This window comes from Pelophylax lessonae (assembly GCF_965119305.1).
Source record: "Pelophylax lessonae genome assembly, chromosome: 3".
NCBI classification, from domain to species: domain Eukaryota; kingdom Metazoa; phylum Chordata; class Amphibia; order Anura; family Ranidae; genus Pelophylax; species Pelophylax lessonae.
The window spans coordinates 557,140,042-557,160,511 of NC_138770.1; the positions used below are offsets into that span (position 1 = coordinate 557,140,042).

Below are 20,470 nucleotides of genomic sequence, written 5' to 3' on the forward strand. Positions count from 1 at the left end.
AGTGCACAGTCTATTTGCCTTTAGTAAATCAATAACAAATTATCTAGAGATCGACCCATTATCGGCAAAGCCGATATATCGTGGGCCGATATGCACTTTTCCTGATATATCGGAATTGGCTTTTAATTTACCCATATTGCCGATGTTTCAGGGAAAGTGCTTGTACCAGAGTGATGCCTGCAGCTAGCTGAGAAGCTACTCGTTTGTCATTCCAAGGAGCGGGAGGGGACGTCCCCCCCTCCCACCACCTTCCGCGGCTCGCCCGGGTCTCCCGTCCTACCTTCACCGCCGTCTAATCCCGGGTCCCCATTTCTTTGAATTCAGCGCCGCCTCGTACTCAGAAGTGATGTCATGACATGACATCACGTCCGGGTACTGGCGGGGCCGAATTCAAAAACTTACAGCATGCAAAACAGCCAAACTTGGCGTTTTGAATGCTTTTAAGTGCAGCGGAGGGGTTTGGGGTATTTTAGACCTCCAGATCCCTCCACCACAGTACCTGTAGACATTAAAAAAAAAAAAATTTTAACGTCCGAAAATATCAGCAGATATCGGCCGATACCAATGACCAAAATATCGGTATCGGCAGTAAAAAAACGATATCGGTCGATCACTAAAATGATCACAAATAGTCTAGTCTATTTATTGGTGAATATGCTTCTTCTGCAGCAATATACAGAGAATATCAATTAATTTATTCAATTAATTTAAAGAGTCCTGCAGTCTCATTCCCTGTCATAAGCACACTAAAGTTGGTCATATTTGGAATTACATGGTTGAGGTTCCAAGGTTCAAACAGCTGTGGTGCAATTGTGTCACAATGTTAGTTTGTATGGAGAAATAAATCTTTCTAAAGAGAATCCACTGAGACTAATGCTGTTGATGAATATGATCGCAGGGTTTTTAAATTCTCCTTGGGCTAGACTGCATCACTCCAGTTATTCTGTGCTGTGCAACACATTACACTCCCATCACTGCTTCCTGTGCAGCGAGAGTGAATCAATCAGAAAAACAAATATCCTTTTAATGAATATTCAAAGCTATCTATAATTAAACCGCACAGAAAAGGCTTGTTCACGGTTGTGTGGTTTATAGCTACATATCAGGGCGCTCGCATACCGATCTCAGCGCAGATAGTTCACACCAATTAATTGTTTCTTTAAATTATACATTCTACAGTAATACTTCCAAACCCACAGGATTTTTGGTTTAAAATTTCAAGTAAAATGTATATGTAAAAAATGTATTTAAAACTATTAAAATGTATATAAAACTAGGTTTACCATGCATTAAAACACATAATATTAGTGTACAAGTACATCATTAAAACTTAATGAAATGGCATGCAATTTAAAATGCAGATGTGTGATTAGGTCAAGACTGATGTAAAGTCTGATGTTTGGCCTGTGAAACTGCAGGCTCAGAAATAGGAGATCACAGAATACTAGGCTTCTGCAACCAGAGGATATTACAAAGTATTGCACGTAGAATTACTTACATGCTGAGTTTTCAATGTGGAATTGAGCAATTAATACCTAATTGAGCAATAGAGATGAAGAGTTCGCTTAATTTTACTACCTGCTCCGTATTGACCGATTAAAGAGGAAGTAAACCCTACCTATAGGATTACCTATAGGTACTGTTTAGGAGATATTTACCTTACATGCAGCCAGTGACGTCACTAGTGCATGCGCTCTGAAGGAACGGCCGCTGGTGCCGTTTCTTCAGAGCCCCGTGCCGTGACCTTCGGCTCCCACGCGCGTGCGCGGGAGTGACGTCACCGCGGCTCCGGCCAATCAGATGGCCGGATGCCACGATCCCGGAAGACAGGCAACTGGACATGTCGCCCGTCATACAGGTAAGCGGGCTGCAAGGCGGGGGCTCGTTCTAAGGTAAGTATTTTATAATGAGCTAGTATGCGGTGTTTCTCTTTCAGGTTGCAAAAAAAAAAATTGTATGGGTTTACAACGTCTTTAATTGTCTAATCTTCAGCAACAAAAAACTACTACTTGTAATTTTAACATACGTCTAGGAAACCTAGATAGGTCTGCCTGTCTACTGTCTAACGCCCAACTGACCAGTCTGACTTTAAAGTAAATCTATGCCCAGACTATGCACATTAAAAAGTGATAATAAAGGCAATTTAAAAAAATAATAAACATGTCATACTTACCTGCTCTGTACAGTGGTTTTTGCACACAGCAGCTGCGATTCTCCTTTTCTCGGGTTCCCCGCCGATGCTTCTGGCCCCTCCCTCCTGCTGAGTGCCCCCAGAGCAAGCAGTTTGCTGTGGGGGCAACCAAACAGCTTTGCTCCAAAGCCACTGCTCTGCGTGTCCATTCACACACACACACACACACACAGCCCGCCCCCTCTCTCCCCTCATTGGCTTCCTGGCTGTTATTAACAGCAGCAGGAGTCATTGGCTCCCACTGCTGTCTCAGCCAATGTAAGGGGAAGAGTACCCAGAAAGCCGAGCAAATCGCTGGATCGTAATGGGGCTCAGGTAAGTAAGTATTGGGGAGGCTGGGGGGCTGCTGCACAGAGAAGGTTTTTTACTTTCATGCATAGAATGTATGAAGGAAAAAAAATTGAGCCTTTAGAACCACTTTAAACTATTTACTGTACATGTTCTGAACAAGGAATAAAAGCAGGTTAAACAAGCTCTCTTTAACTTCTGTAGCTATAGGCACTGTGGGGAAATTCATCTTCACAAGTCACAACAAAAGCACTGAAAGTCACAGTGCATTTTTCCTTACTTTCTATGGAGAGTAGAATCTAGGCAAAAATAGGCAAACGGGGGCTCGTTATTAATTAGAAATGGACTGAAACTAAACTCTATGGGTACATTGACATTGGAGGCGGGTTTGAAATCATGCGAGGTCAGCTGCATTTTATTGGGAGTTTGGGGGCGATTTGAAAGACATTTGTGTGGATTCATGAACAGATGTCTATTAAAATCACCCCCGTAAAATCACCCCCGAAGTTGCCAAAAGTAGTGTAGGAACTACAAACCCAAATCCAAAAGAGTTGGGACACTGTACAAATTGTGAGTAAAAAAGGAATGGACTAATTTACAAATCTCAAAATCTGATATTTTATTCACAAGTTAATATAGATAACATATCAAATGTTGAAAGTGAGACATTTTGAAATGTCATGCCAAATATTGGCTCATTTTGGATTTCATGAGAGCTACACATTTCAAAAAAGTTGGAACAGGTAGCAATAAGAGGCCGGAAAAGTTAAATGTACATATAAGGAACAGCTGGAGGACCAATTTGCAACTTATTAGGTCAATTGTCAACATGATTGGGTATAAAAAGAGCCTATCAGAGTGGCAGTGTCTCTCAGAAGTCAAGATGGGCAGAGGATCACCAATATAAGATAGGGCCAGGGACTATTCATAGGATTCAGATATATTGGGCAGACTAGATGGGCCAAATGGTTCTTATCTGCCGACACATTCTATGTTTCTATGAAAAATAGTGGAGCAATATCAGAAAGGAGTTTCTCAGAGAAAAATTTGAAATAGTTTGGAGTTATCATCATCTACAGTGCATATCATCATTCAAAGATTCAGAGAATCTGGAACAATCTCTGCGCGTAAGGGTCAAGGCCGGAAAACCATACTGGATGCCCGTGATCTGCGGGCCCTTAGACGGCACTGCATCACATACAGGAATGCTACTGTAATGGAAATCACAACATGGGCTCAGGAATACTTCCAGAAAACATTTTTGGTGAACACAGTCCACCGTGCCATTAGCCGTTGCCGTCTAAAACTCGATAGGCAAAAAAAGAAGCCATATCTAAACATGATCCAGAAGCACTGGGCCAAGGCTCATTTAAAATGGACAGTGGCAAAGAGGAAAACTGTTCTGTGGTCAGACGAATCAAAATTTGAAGTTCTTTTTGGAAAACTGGAACGCCATGTCATCCGGACTAAAGAGGACAAGGACAACCCAAGTTGTTATCAGCGCTCAGTTCAGAAGCCTGCATCTCTGATGGTATGGGGTTGCATGAGTGCGTGTGGCATGGACAGCTTACACATCTGGAAAGGCACCATTAATGCTGAAAGGTATATCCAAGTTCTAGAACAACATATGCTCCCATCCAGACGTCATCTCTTTCAGGGAAGACCTTGCATTTTCCAACATGACAGTGCCAGACCACATACTGCATCAATTACAACATCATGGCTGCGTAGAAGAAGGATCCTGGTACTGAAATGACCAGCCTGCAGTCCAGATCTTTCACCCATAGAAAACATTTGGAGCATCATAAAGAGGAAGGTGGGACAAAGAAGACCGTTGAGCAACTAGAATCCTGTATTAGACAAGAATGGGACAAAAGTCCTATTCCTAAACTTGAGCAACTTGTCTCCTCAGTCCCCAGACGTTTGAAGACTGTTATAAAATGAAGAGGAGATGCTAAACAGTGGTAAACATGGCCTTGTCCCACCTTTTTAAAATGTGTTGATGCCAGGAAATTTAAAATCAACTTATTTTTCCCTTAAAATAATACATTTTCTCAGTTTAAACATTTGATATGTCATCTATGTTGTATTCTGAATAAAATATTGAAATTTGAAACTTCCACATCATTGCATTCTGTTTTTATTCACAATTTTTACCGTGTCCCAACTTTTTTGGAATCGGGTTTGTACTTTTGGAAATCAATGCGGCACCCCAAAGACAGCATCGCACAGATTGGGACAGTGCTGTTGCCAGCAATAGGCTGCGATTTTACATGTCAAATCGCATGTCAAATCACCCTGATGTGAACGGGGGCTAAACGTGTAATCTTTGAGAATTAATTAATTCATATTACAAGCAGCTAGATTGATCAGTGGTAGCTTTTTTAGCCTTTCTACTGTTTACTAAGAATATGTAAAAGCTTAAAAAGTTTGTAGTCGGAGCACAAGTACAATTTAAAGTAGATTTCCACTTTTTCAGTCAAATTGGGATAACATCTACTTTAGATTTGTTCCCATTATTATGGCATAACTTATCCTAATTAATCCTTACATGCTGCTCCTGGTTTGTAATGTTTAGGAGGAAGCTGTGCAGTAATGTTTAAAATAATTAACCCTGTCTGTACTGTGTTCACAGTTCTTCATTATTAGCTGTAAACTACATCTGAACACTATCTAGCCTATTAAAGTTAAAAATTTAGAAACCGACCTCCTGCATTATATATTAATGATGGACACTGTGGGGACAAAGATACGTGAGATTGTCCAGAAATTCTTAGAATCAGGCATGACACCTTCTCCCTAGAAACAAATGTAAAAGTATATATTTTTTTTTTAATTTTTAGGTAGGATGTGTGAATGGGAACACATACGACATAGGACAACTGTTTTTCAATTAGAACTGAAAAAGTGGAAATATGTTTTCAGTGAGTTAAACCAGTCTATTCTCCCTATGAGCCATCTGATCAGTTAGATTACTGTAACTTATATGGTCAACACAATTAGCAGTTCAGAATTGTTCACACAAACACTGGTCAAAAAGTTATTTCTGAAACTCATAAATACATGCTTAGAGAACTTCCTGATTGGATGGGCGATTTAGAAGAAGCCCTCTGATAACTACAAGCGGTCAACTGCAGCCTAATGTTTTGACAACTGAAGATACCGGTTGGCTACGGAAGTCATTAAAACAACCAAACATTTAGAGGAATCTGTTCTGGCCATGGGACACTCATGGACATGCATTAACTATTAGACTTATTTGCTGAGATAAACAGTTTTAGCATAGCACGGTTTTGTCAGCTGTAGAAATAGCAGAAGTAAGCATTTTCATATTTTACAGTGCTCTCTAATCTAAAAGGTCACATTAATATCAGTGTAATAACAACCAATGTAGAATAGGAAATGCTGGTTTGCTTAGAGGTTTCTAAAGCTCAAGTTTTATGATTTTATAATGAGAAAATAAAGTATAATAAATGTAAGAAGTTTTGAATTGAACATCAGACATTATAATTTAGTGCAGCATTATGAATGATCTGCACCATAGTCTCCAATTATAGTAAAAATATAGAGGATAAAAAACATTACCCAACATAATACTTTTGCTCAACTAGTAAGGATAGAAAATTAGCACATCTATATACTTCAAGAAAAGTGGGCACGCTGCCCCTTTATATTTCAAAAGTATCAATGTGCAAACAATAAGTTAAGTTATAAGTTACATCACATAATAACATGCCCTAAAAAGGTACTAATAGTGTAAACTATTAGTACCTCCTTAGGGCATGTTATCATTATATGATCTAACTTAGTAATTTAAAGGGACAGCAAGGCCACTTTTCTTAGAGTAGCTTTTTTACGTCTAGTATCTAGATTGTGTAGATACCTGGTGGAAGATAGACTAAGCAATAGCATGCAATGTCAAGCTGAAGCTGCCAAAGCTGGCAGAATATTAGCATGCAAAAAGAAAGGGATATATTCCAGAGATAAAACTATAATCCTGCCACCTTAAAAAACTCTGGTCCGGCCACATCTGGAGTATTCTGTCCAGTTCTGGTCACAAATCCACAGAAGGGATGTGCTGGAACTAGATTCCAAAGAAGGGCAGCTAAACTAATTGGGGGATTGGAAGACCTTAATTACAGGTGCTTACAAGCGCTTAATTTATTCTCCCTGGAGAAAAGACGCCTGAGAGGGGACATGATAGCGATTTACAAATACCTCAATGGCGATCCCAGCATTGGAAAAAACAATTTAGTCTCAGAGTGTAAGAGGACATGTGGCCACACAATGAGATTGGAGGAGAAGCTGTAACTTTAAGCTGCGTAGGGGGTTTTTCACTGTAAGGACAGTAAGAATGTGGAACCCTCTTCCGCAATTGGTAGTATCAGCGAGGAGTATCGATACTTTTAAAAGACTCTTGGACGTGCATCTCAAAGAACACAATATTCAGGGATATGGGAAAGAATATTGTCACTGACACACACACCTACACACACACACACACACACACACCTACACAATGTTAACTGGATGGACTGTTTTCTTTATTCAACCTCAACTACTATGTAACTATGTACCTATGTGTAGTGGATGCAGCAGTCATTATTTCACTCGCTAGCACAAGCAATTTATTTGGTTTTTCTAAAACATTTATTTACGGATATAAAATGTTCACAAATCTAAGGTGTCCAAAGTCACTAACCAAAATACCGCAAAGGCCTGTGTTTACACCAGATGTATTTTCAGAATGAATTAAAGCTGATCACCATGTTTTCTGCCACCTCGAAACAGTTTGTTTGGACCAAGCTGGTCCAAACACACTGTTTCCTTCAGCAAGTATTGCACTGGCTCTAAGCACTGTAAGTACTGCGTGTATCTTCAGCTTTATACCATCCACAGTGCTGGATAGCGGCTGTGTGACAGAGACTTTCCATCTCACAACTGGAACAAAATAAGAGTGCTCAGCCATTCATAGGTAGTTTAGTATTCTCTGAAAGAATAAAAAGCTTCCTTTCATTGGTTGAGTTAAAGTGTGTGTGACAACATCAACCCCGCCTCTCTGCCTCAGCCAATGAGGGGAAGCTTTGCATTCATTCACAGAATCCAAAGCAGTCTCTGAATGGCTAAGTGCTCTCAGCCTGACGTTTTTTTTTCCGGGTGTGAGAAGGGAAGTCTCTGTTCCAAAGCTGGAACCTGGACCTGTGTACTGTATGTAGTTGAAGCTACATGCAGTACATACAGCACTTAGAGCCAGTGCAATACAGTAAAGGAAATAACTGGTTTCAACCAGCTTGGTCCAAATGACCTATTTAAAGTGTCAGGAAACATTGAGATCAGCTTTAAAGAGCAAGGTAACAATGAAAACAAAGTCACGTACAGCTTGGTCAGGCTTACAATAACTGATAAGCATCCTTAAAACACATTCCTTTCCATATGTATCTACGGCCAAACTGAAATTGATGTTGATATACTAACTTGTCAAGCAGGTTTTCTCGGGGGATCCGAACTTGACTAAATGTCAGAATTCCATTGTCTACACCATGAAGACCTATAATAAAACAGGCAGAGTTACCACTACACAATAAATACCAGTTTTAGTTGACATTAAAAAGACATTCTTAAAAGAGAATATGTTACCAGTAAAATTGTGTAAAATTTTTGCTTTTTGGCTTCTTCAGAAGAGTTAAAAATGGCAAGTTACAAACACAGTGCCTTGAAAAAGTATTCATACCCCTTGCAATTTTCCACATTTTGTCATGTTACAACCAAAAACCTAAATGTATTTTATTGGGATTTTATGTGATAGACCAACACAAAGTGGCACATAATTGTAAAGTGGAAGGAACATGATAAATGGATTTCAAATTTTTTTACGAATAAATATCTGAAAAGCGTGGCATGCATTTGTATTCAGCCCCACTGAGTAAATATTTTATAGAAGCACCTTTCGCTGCAGTTACAGCTTCAAGTCTTTTTTGGGTCTGCCTCTACCAGCTTTGCACATCAAGAGAGTGAAATATTTTTTTTCCAATTCTTTGGAAAATAGCTCAAGCTCTGTCAGATTGGATGGAGGGCGTCTGAACAGCAATTTTCAAGTCTTGCCATAGATTCCCAATTGGATTTAGATCTGGACTTTGACTGGGCCATTCTAACACATGAATATGTTTGATCTAAACCATTCTATTGTAGCTCTCGCTGTATGTTAAGGTTTGTTGTCTTGCTGGAAGGGGAACCTCCGCCCCAGTCTCAAGTCTTTTGCAGACTCGCTGGTTTTCTTCTAAGATTGCCCTGTATTTGGCTCCATCCATCTTCCCATCATCTCTGACCAGCTTCCCTGTCCCTGCTGAAGAAAAGCATCCCAGCAACATGCTACTGCCACCACCATGTTTCATGGTGGGGATGGTGTGTTCAGGGTGATGTGAAATGTTAGTTTTCCGCCACACACAGCATTTTGCTTTTAGGCCAAAAATTTCAATTTTGGTCTCATCTGACCAGAACACCTGCTTCCACATGTCTGTTGTCCCCCCCCCCCCCCCACATTGCTTCTCGCAAACAGCAAATGGTACTTCTTATGGCTTCCTTTCAACAATGGCTTTCTTCTTACCACTTTCCCATAAAGTAAAGATTTGTGGAGTGCACCACTAATAGTGGTCCTGTAGACAGATTCTCCCACCTGAGCTATGGATCTCTGCAACTTCTCCAGAGTTACCATGGGCCTCTTCGCTGCTTCTCTTTTTAATGCTCTCCTTGCCTAGCCTGTCAGGAGGTTAGATGGATGTTAGAGGTTACCATGTCTTGGTAGGTTTGCAGTTGTGCCATACGCTTTCCATTTTCAGATGATGGATTGAACAGTGCTCCATGAGATGTTCAAAGCTTGGGATATTTTTTAAAACCTAACCCTGCTTTAAACTTCTTCACAACTTTATCCCTGACCTGTCTGGTATGTTCCTTGGCCTTCATGATGCTGTTTGTTTACTAAGGTTTTCTAAAAAAAAAACCTCTGAGGGCTTCCCAGAACAGCTGTATTTATACTGAGATTAAATTACACACAGGTGGACTTTATTTACTAATTAGATGACTTCAGAAGTCAATTGGTTCCACTCAATTTTATTTAGGGGTAGCAGAGTAAAGGGGGCTGAATACAAATGAATGCCACACTTTTCAGATATTTATGTGTAAAAAAGATTTTAAAACAATTTATCATTTTCCTTCCACTTCACAATTATGTGCCACTTTGTGTTGGTCTATCACATAAAATCCCTATAAAATACATCTATGTTTTCGGTTGTAACATGACAAAATGTAGAAAATTTAAAGAGATGTGAATACTTTTTCAAGGCACTGTAGCATAAAATAAATATGGTGGGCGCAGTTTGGTACACTAGATTACTTATTTCAATACAATAGTAAGTATTCGATGTTCCCAGTTCCTAAACCTTCCACCATGGTGCATTCAGCAGTTTTTGAAGCCTAAAGAGGAACTTCACTCAAAAAAGTACCTGCTCCCACTTACACATTCCTCATCTAGGCAAGGATGGTGCCCCCCACCCCACAGCATCCTAAGACACATCGTGTCCCAGGAGGCTGCAGGACCATTCACAAGGCACCATGTGAGCTTGTGCATGCACAGTGGGGAGCCAACTGTGGTTCCTCAGGAAGCCACAGATGGCTCCAGTATTCAAGATGGAGGCACTGGGGACCCGAGGCAGTAAGAACCACCAGCTGCACGAGGACAGCACTGGACTCAAGGCAGTGGAAAGTACCGAATTTTTAAAAGTCAACAGAAGTGAAGTATCTCTTCAAGGCAATGTGCAAATGCAAGTTACGGCCTGTAAATCCCCTGAAAATTTAACAGCCATTCACACTATAAAGTCTTCCATTTCTGTATGCCCGATTACCTAAAACTAGGCGAGCTTCGGTATGTGAATATGTAAGCAGTTAATTTGGAAGAAAGATCGTCCGTTATTTTTTTATGCTAGTCTCATAGTACCCAAGGGGGATTATTAACAGTATGAAAACTGTCGTACGACAGAAAACAACTTCTAGTGTAGGTAACATACCACTGTACAATAGGAAGTGACGTCATTATGTGTAAACCCCCCCATTTCTAGCCAAGTTACGAGCGGTGAAGATTTTTTTTTTTGTTCACACGTTGATTCATTTGTTGTAAACGTTCAGTGTGCCAAAATGGATTTTTTCCTGATGACATGGTCAGTTTCACCATTCCAATAGCAGTACTTGAAATTCTTCCTATAAAGCAAGTCATGGAAAAGAAGAAGACCAAGCGCAGGACCATAGTCTAAACAGTATCATCGTAATAACCTACTGTCATTCACATAAATGGTATTCAATCTGAAGGCCCTATACCATGCATAATATGGTTTGTCCCCTGTTTAACCACTTAAGCCCTGGAAGATTTTACCCCCTTCCTGACCAGGCCCTATTTTGCGATTCGGCACTGCGTGATTTAACAGACAATTGCGTAGTCGTGCAACGCTGTACCCAAATTAAATTGACATCCTTTTTTTTCCCCACAAACAGAGCTTTCTTTTGGTGGTATTCTATCACCTGTACGATTTTTACTTTTTGCGCTATAAAACAAAAAAAGAGCGACAATTCTGAAAAACAATATTTTCACATTTTTTTTTATCAGAAATTCCCCAAAAACAAAAATGTAAAAATCTAAATTTTTTTAAATTTTTGGCCAATTTGTTTTCTGCTACATATGTTTGATAAAAAAAAAATCGCAATAAGCGTATTTTGACTGGTTGGAGCAAAAGTTATTGCGTTTACTAAGGGAAAGATTTCTGTCATTTTTGGTGTTTTTTTTACCTTTCCCATTGTAAACAATATTTCTTTTCGTTGCCCTGTTCTTCCAGTTCGTTCTTTCATTTCCGCTAATGCGCAATCTTGTACACTCAAATTCTTTCATACAACAGTATACTAATCATAAGATAATTGTTAGGTCTGTTATCTGATGAGAAAAATTTTGGCTCATGTTCCTTTTGAAAATTTCACATGAACAGTCGTGAACGGCTGTCGGAATCTGTGTACTAACGGTTAGATTATTGTACAAACTTCAAACGCTTTTATTGCGGGTAATTTTGTCTGATTTTCTTATGTGTACTATGCTTAATGCTAAAATCTCACAATAATCTTCCTGTAACCCTTACTTTAAAGTAATACTAAAGTTTTGATTTTTTTTTCTTAAAAAATAACAAACATGTTATACTTACCTGCTCTAGGCTACTGTTTTACAAAGCAGCCCAGATATTGTTTTTCTGGGGTCCTTCGTCGGCTCTCTTGACCCCTCCCTCCTGTCGAGTGCCCCCACAGCAAGCAGCATCAGACATGGAGCCGTAGATCAGCCCCGCCCCCTCTCTCCTGATTGGCTAACTGATTTTTGATTGACAGCAGCAGAAGCCAATGGCGCCACTGCTGTGTCTCAGCCAATCAGGAGGGAGAGTCCCAGACAGCCGAGGCACTCATGGACATCGCTGGATCGAGATGAGGCTCAGGTAAGTAATGGGGCAGCTGCTGCACACGGAAGGTTTTTTTCATCTTAATGCATAGAATGCATTAACATAAAAACCTTCTGCCTTATAATTACTAACCTTGCTTTATTTTTGTTCCCTTATGCATGCTAAATTTGTAAGTATGGTTCACAACAATGATTTTTTTTTTTTTTTTCAGTAAGTGAAATATTTAGGTCTGGTCCTGCAAGGGAATTCATTTTGGCTCCAGTTTAAATTTGCAAAACCTTACCTATACTTCTGTGCTTTAAAAATGTATTGTAGTAACAGTTGATAGAAAAGTGTAAAATGAAATGTGTACATTTCAAAAATTGTTACAGGCCAAAGTGAACGGATCCTGAAATCAATCACCGAAAAAAGCCTTACTAAATTGTGTTGTGGTTACCTGAGAAATTAAGATCAGTACACTACATTAAGTATAGATTTTATGTCAGCACTGCTCTATGCAATAGGGCAAGGAAAACAAACCTAGACTACAGTTACTACAAAGATCACAGACGCCAGATGGTGGTTTGCTGACAGCAGCTTGTGATGACAAGTGCATTAGCAACTTCAAAAGTTTGCAGTCACTCGTTTACACTCCATAAGAAATATGGAGGCTAATCATGCGTAACATTGACCTACTACGCAGTGAGGTATCTATCAGAAGTGCGGCTGCTAATGTGACCATCTGTCCCAGAGGACCTGTCTGGCTATTATGTAAGGAGTAAAACGGGATGAACAAATAAATCAGTTTACATAGCTCATTTTGTAATATGAATACATTTAATAATTGTTTAATTATACAGATTGCGAGCACCAACTATAACACACACATACCTTACATAATATTTACTACCCATAAAGATAGAATAATTTAATTTCTGCAGTTTTTGTAACTATGTACGGTATACATGTATGTGAGCAGCTTACCGTTAACAGTTGTAACAGATGTGTTAAAGCTGAAACAAACAACTAAATTGCACAAAAAGAAATATAGATCGGTATGACCCACAAAAGGATTTGTATTTCTGTCCATTTAGTCTTGGCTTAAGCTGGCCATACACTAGCCACAGTAGCGGAACTATCAGGGTCGCAGCAGTAGCGCTTGCGACCGGGCCCTGGAGTTCCGCCACCTGAGGGGGGACCCGCCAGCCCCCGTTCTCTTACCGCGGCGTGAGGGGGCCCGTCCATCCGCCTGATTGTTCTGGCTAGTGGCTAGTATTGTAACTGGCTGCCCTCCCCGATCGTTGTGCCACACTGCGGGGTCCTATGGGTAGAACTTCAAAGGGAAGGCACTATAGGGAAGGTAATATTGGGCGTATGCTATAGGCCCCCCAACCAGAGGGAGGAGGGGGAGGCAGACCTCCTTTTACAGATAGGATTGGCAGCAAGGATGGGAAATGTCATTATAATGGGGGACTTTAATCATCCAGATATAGACTGGGCAGAAGGAAACGCGCATTCAGCCAAGGCTCTGCAGTTCCTAAATGTTTTGCAGGACAATTTCAAACAATTTCGACAAGAAACAATGCGGTACTAGACCTACTGATTACCAACAATACAGACCTGATCACGCATATAGAAATACGGGGAAACTTAGGAAACAGTGACCATAGGTCAATAAGTTTCAGTATTATTTACAGTAATAGGAAACACAAGGGTAATATAAGGACACTGAATTTCAAAAGAGCCAATTTCCCACAACTGCGCTCTCTGTTAGAAAATATCAAATGGGTTAGAACCCTGGGAACAAAGAACACGGAGGAAAAATGGGAGTGCTTCAAGAGCATACTTAAAAGGTATTGGCCACTGCATTCCAAAGGGAAATAAATTTAAAAGAGCAAAACTAAACCCTGGGTGGCTAAACTCCAACATAAAAATGCATATTAATACTAAAGAAAAGGCCTTCAAAAAATACAAGGAGGAGGGGTCATTGGCAGCATTCAAGCATTACAAAGAGAGCAATAGGAAATGTAAAAGCGAAATCAAGGCGGCTAAAATAGAACACGAGAGACATATAGCAGAATAGAGTAAAAAGAACCCTAAGAAATGCTTTAAGTATATAAAAACAGTAATAAAGTGAGGCCAGAACACATTGGCCCCATAAAAGACGGCAAAGGAAATTTGGCCACAGAGGACAGAGAAAAGGCGAAAGTGTTAAATAATTTCCTCTCTTCAGTCTTCACAAAATAATCGGGGGGCTACACTAACCCAGCTTGTAATGCTAAACTAAAGAATACACCTCAGGAAGTACCGCCATGGCTAACAGAAGATAGACTTAGAACTAAACTAGAGAAACTTAACAAATAAATCACCGGGACCGGATGGCTTGCACCCGAGGGTTCTTAAAGAGCTCGGCCAGGTGATTGCCAGACCATTATTCTTGATCTTTAAGGATAGTCTACAGACGGGTATGGTGCCAGCTGTTTGGAAAAAAGCCAACGTGGTACCATTATTTAAAAAAGGGCTGAGATATAGCCCGAGTAACTATAGGCCGGTCAGCCTAACATCAGTAGTCTGCAAGATTTTGGAGGGGATGTTAAGGGACCACATACAAGACTTTAGTAATGAAAACGGTATTAGTAGTAATCAGCATGGATTCATGAAAAATCGTTCTTGCCAAACCAATCTATTAACCTTCTACGATGAAGTGAGCTGCCACCTAGATAAAGGTAAACCTGTGGATGTGGTGTATCTGGACTTGGCAAAGGCCTTTGACACCGTTCCCCACAAACGCTTACTGTACAAACTAAGGAAGGTAGGTATGGACCATAAGGTGAGTACCTGGATAGAGAACTGGCTCCAGTGGAGAGTCAAGAGGGTGGTGATAAATGGGGAGTACTCGGATTGGGTGTGTGTGGAAAGTGGGGTCCCCCAAGGTTCTGTCCTGGGACCAATCCTGTTTAATTTATTCATAAATGATCTAGAGGGGATATCTAGTACAATCTCAGTATTTGCGGATGAAACTAAACTAAGCATGCCAATATCTTCGATGCAGGATGTGGAAATCTTACAAGCGGACCTGAACAAAATAATGGGGTGGGTAACTACATGGCAGATGAGGTTTAATGTTGAAAAATGTAAAGTAATGCACTTGGGCATCAGAAACACGAAAGCAAGCTACTCACTGGGGGAGAAACCTCTAGGTGAGTCTAGGATGGAAAAGGACCTGGGAGTACTGGTGGACAACGGGCTTGGCAGTGGCATGCAATGCCAAGCAGCTGAAAGCAAAGCCAACAGAATACTGGCATGTATAAAAAAGGGGATTCACTCCAGAAATAAAGAGATTATTCTCCCACTCTACAAGACTCTGGAACTGGAGAGAGTCCAGAGAAGGGCAACAAAAAAAATGAGGGGAATGGAGGACATCAGCTATGAGGAAAGACTACAAGCACTTAACTTATTCTCTCTGGAGAAGAGACGATTGAGTGGGGAAATAATATCAATGTACAAATACTGTACTGGTGATGACCCTAGCATAAGGAACAAACTTTTTAGGGAAAGGGAATACAATAAGACACATGGCCACTCACTAAAATTAGAAGCAAAACAGTTTAACCTTAATACGTAAGGGGTTCTTCACGGTCAGAGCAGTAAGGATGTGGAATTCTCTTCCACAAGTAGTCGTATCAGCAGGGGGCATCGATAGTTTAAAAAAACTATTAGATGGGCACCTTAAAGACCACAACATACAGGGGTATTCAATGTAGGGTTAACAGCAAACACACACACACACACACATAATAGGCATGGGCATCCGCAAAACTTATTTCAGGGGGGGGGGGGGGGGGCGTAATTTTAAGGTCACTCATGCTCCGCCCCTTTTTGACAATGTCATGAAGGGGAGGGGCTTAGTCATTATCACATAAAGTGCAGGCATCCAAAGGTTTGAGAAACCTGATGCAAAAGTTTAATAGAAGAATCAATGTACGGTTAGCAGCAAACACACACACACACACACATCATAGGTTGAACTGGATGGACTGATGTCTTTTTTCAACCTCACTAACTATGTAACTATGGTAACTATGTAACTATGTACACAAGTCATATAAGCCACTAACATGGTCATCTAGTGTTGCAATCTATGAAGTAAATGAGACAATTAAATTCTCTACATAAGTGGTCATCAGGTGTAACAAGTATCAGTTGTAAGGCACTGAAGAAAAGAAAGACACTGCTCCAGGTGTATATTGTGTGGTGATTGCCAGGAGATAGGATATCCAATAGAGTGCTGGCCCCGGCCCGCCTCCGTGGGAACACTTGTAGGAAAAGAATAAGCCGCACATCCAGGGATTCCAATAGGTTTCAAATACCTTTATTTCCAAAAAGTTGCAAGTGATGACACCAAAGACACCAGCATAAAGTCTCGTAGACGCGTTTCACACATACATCTTGTGCTTAATCATTACGTAATGTTTTTTGTCTTTGGTGTCATCACTTGCAACTTTTTGGAAACAAAGGTATTTGAAACCTATTGGAATCCCTGGATGTGCGGCTTATTCTTTTCCTACATCAGTTGTAAGGCGGCGGATCACTTGGTGCGGCGACGATCCCATAGTTGCCAACATTTAAAAAAATTTTTTAGGGACACTTTTTTTTCCTGTGTCCAGAAAGCTGCTGTGGGCGGAGCATTACTTTAATGAGGGGCAGGGCATTCATTGAATATGGGCGTGGCTATACAAGAAGGCTAATCATGTGCTTCCACCAGGGATCTGACAGCAATGAAATAGTTAATTATGTCCAGCCACCAGGGATCTGCTGGCAATAAAATGGTTAATCATGGCTCTAGCCACCAGGGATCTTAGGTTAGTAAGATCCCTGGTGGCTAGAGACATGATTAACCTTTTTATTGCCAGCAGATCCTTGCTGGCCTGGTGGCTGAACATAATTAATTATTTCTTTGCTGTCAGATCTCTGATGGAAGCACATGATTAACCCTTTCTTTGATGGCTGAGCCCTGGTAGAAATGCATGAATTGAATGGACCCAGCACTGCCTCCATTGCCCCCTCCTCAGCAAAACACTGCCTGAAAATGTGCCCCCCCTCCCTCATTACAACTCCAAGAACCTCTTCCCAATTGTTTGTGCAGTTACAGTAACTTCACACCATCTTCTTCCTCATTCTCCTATTATGGCAGGAGTACATGCTGAGGCAGACCTGCAGTTTTTCAGCAGCCCACACACGTGCACACAAGCAATAGATATTCAGAAGCTGAAGCCTGTGAGAAAACGTCCCGCCCACTCCCCCTTCTGTACAGCAGCCACTAATGGAGAGAAGAGGTACTGCAAGCTTGCATCCATAGACTGTCAGGCTGAAGGCAAGTATGAACTGATCGGCACACGGAGGTTTGCATTCCAGGCATTCCAGGGGGGGGGGGGGCACTCGCCCTCCCTTGCGGACGCCCATGATCATAGGTTGAACTGGATGGACTGATGTCTTTTTTCAACCTCACAAACTATGTAACTATGTAAGCACTCTGTTCCTCTACAATAAAAACACATTGCTGTTTATCATTCTTTTTCACCTTCTTTGAACATCATGTCTACCGCTTCTACTCCTGGATACATATTACCATTTTGGTCTCGAACAGGGACAATGAAACAGTGTGGACCTACAAAAGAGATACAGGTTTTCTATAAGTTATTCCTTTAAAAAAAATGAAATCGAATTTATCATGACAGATCGATATTGTACATTACATGCAGATAAATACGGTATGTAACCTATGCTTTCGTGATGGAAACATATTTAAAATACATGGTTTGTAACTTACAAATACCATCTTGATCTAAAATGACCCTGTAAACACAGGGACACTTGCATTAAATTAAATACCTATTATAGAAGAGGTTCTATACTGAACTTTCTGGTAGCCTGTCTCTTGAAACCTCTTTGGTGCTCACCAGCTGCTGCCGTTTTCCACACATTCAGGTGTGTGAAATACCTGCAACAACACGGTGTGCTGTGGTTTATCCTGCCAACTTATACCCCACTGCAATAGTGTCCATCCTCCCACCTGGACTTGTGGTATGCAAAAAAAGCCTGCATGGAAGATCCAACACTGTTCCACCAGTGGCAGCTTTTGGTGACTTTTGAAGCAAGGACTTGGAGGGTCGTAGTGTGTAGTCGTGCTGAGGGACATGTGAAGTCCTACGGTTGGACAAGTGAAGTCCAGATTTGGACATGTGAAGTCCCACTGAGAGGTTAGTGAAGTCCTACTAGAGGATACGTGAAGTCATGATTTCGACACATGAAGTCCTGATTTGGACACGAAGTCCTGAATTGGGTACGTGAATTCCTACTGGGTATTTTGTGAAGCCCTGATGTGATGTCCAGCTGGGGAATAAGTGAAGTTCTGATTTGGACATGTGAAGTCCCACTGAGAGGTTAGTGAAGTCCTACTAGAGGATACGTGAAGTCATGATTTCGACACATGAAGTCCTGATTTGGACATGAAGTCCTGAATTAGGTACGTGAATTCCTACTGGGGATTTTGTGAAGCCCTGATGTGATGTCCAGCTGGGGAATAAGTGAAGTTCTGATTTGGACATGTGAGGTCCTACTGGGGAATGTGTGAAGTCCAGCTGGATTTGAGAGTGAAGTTCTCGCTAGAAAGAATTTTCAAGTAAGTAGTATATTGCTACTGGCTTATGTAATCTTCGCTACGGTCTGCAAGGTTAGTTAATTCTGTATAGCTTGTAGAGAAAAGGTTGGTCAGTATTTATTCATGCTGTAAAACCACCTCCGTTTTTGGACACATGCAAAAATCACTGTCTCCTATTTTCCATGTGATTGTTCAGAAGATACGGGTTTTCTAACTTTGAGAAAGAGTTGAGAATTTTTACACAAATACTACTCCACAATTAAACTTTAACACGTTTTTAAATGCATTAAGAAATAGATTACAACTATTCTGAAAAGACCAACCTTGAGACTTTCCATTTATGATGAGCTGTGCAAATACAGCAGCATAATTTCCTTTCATTGCATTGCCAATATACATCTTTGCTGCATTTTCACATGGGGTATTAATTATGAATTCCTTGAGAGAACAAAACAAATGTTATTAGAATGAAACTTCTCTTTTCTCTACCTAAATTGATTTACTAAATAGTAAAGTGAGCAGATACTGGGCCTGATTTACTAAAGTGTGGTGAAGCAAACATGTAGATACTTCAAACACTTATGTGAAGTAGAATGTGTGAACACAGAATCCTAGGATTAGAAGTCTAAAGTGAACATAGGTTTAGTTTACTTCACCTTATCTGACACATTAGTAAATCAGGATTAAATCTTTTACATGTAATTGCCAGCCATATAAAAGGAGTGCAGTCTTTTTTTTTTTTTTTTTTACTTTTACTTTCATATTCTGCCGGGGTTCAAGCTCTCTATAGGATTGAATGGAGATTACCTAGAATATGTAGGGAGTTGAAGATTCTGACTAGCAGCTGTGAACCGCTTGGTGGATCAGAGACAAGAGATTGCGCTAAAGGGGGGGCATACTGAGTCTGGTCTGGAGGCAGGGAATAGGAGGCTTTCAAAAAAAAAAAAAAAAAAAAAAAGTTTAACTGCACTAAAAGTACAGTTACACTTTAAATACAGGATATAACAATAAGGGGTAATTAAAAGCGAAAATTGCCTTTTCTTCTCTTTCTCTTGCTTTTCTTCCTGCTTAGGCTCTGTACTTCTCAGTCTGTTATGGAACCAGGAGGCTCAGGCATTGGACTCTAATTTGAGTTTTAAATGATCATTTATTCCCTTTTTCTTTCTTTCTTTCTTTCACACAACCTTCAGTAGTCAGTGCCGGGACAAGGCCATCTAGCGCCCAGGGCAAAGATGCCAAACTGCACCCCCCCTTCCCTTAGGGTTAGGTTCAGGGTGCCCCCATCCCTGCAATAAACTATTGTGCCCAGGGCAGCCTCCCCTCCTACCCACCCCTTGTTCAGTACCATTTGTTTATAAATGTTATCATTCTAGATACCATGTATTATATCTTTGGGTTTTCTATGCTATCTACTCTTTGGTCACTGGATTGTACTAGAGACTGTTGTTTCTTAGGATCTATCATGGTGTTTTCAATATACTTATAAATAAAGATTTTTTTTAAAAAAAAAAGAAGAATTACCAAAACATTTTGACCATACTTATTATGGGAGTCACAGGGGTGTACGTACTTCTGCTCTCCTGTGACTCAAAGTCAGCTAATAGCAAGCTTTTGGCCACTGTTAGCTAATGTGGCAGAGCAACTCCAGGGTCTGGAAGGATTGCAACAATACTGTCAGGATCCACCCAGCTGCCTGAGTGACAGCTGGATCTGGCTCTTAGCATGTGGCTGAGAGCGAACTGTTCCCGCCCTCTCTCCAGCCCGGAGCAGCAGAGTGAAGAGCAGTGACTGACAGTCACTGGTCTCCACTCTAGGCAGACCCATACATCTCCTTTAATATTTGTTTAAATTAACTAACTATATCACTTT

The 20,470-nt window shown here is 40.6% G+C and overlaps 1 protein-coding gene across 1 annotated transcript in view; it reads right to left on the bottom strand.

Moving 5' to 3' along the window:
- The window catches only part of ACOXL (acyl-CoA oxidase like), a 687,302-nt gene that overhangs the window by 471,442 nt on the left and 195,390 nt on the right, over nt 1-20,470 (bottom strand). The window contains exons 6-8 of the mRNA XM_082249749.1: nt 18,925-19,039; nt 17,522-17,608; nt 7,955-8,027 (exon numbers count right to left, since the gene is read on the bottom strand). Of these exons, the coding sequence (XP_082105875.1) occupies nt 7,955-8,027; nt 17,522-17,608; nt 18,925-19,039 (275 nt within the window). The remainder of the gene's footprint in view (nt 1-7,954; nt 8,028-17,521; nt 17,609-18,924; nt 19,040-20,470) is intronic.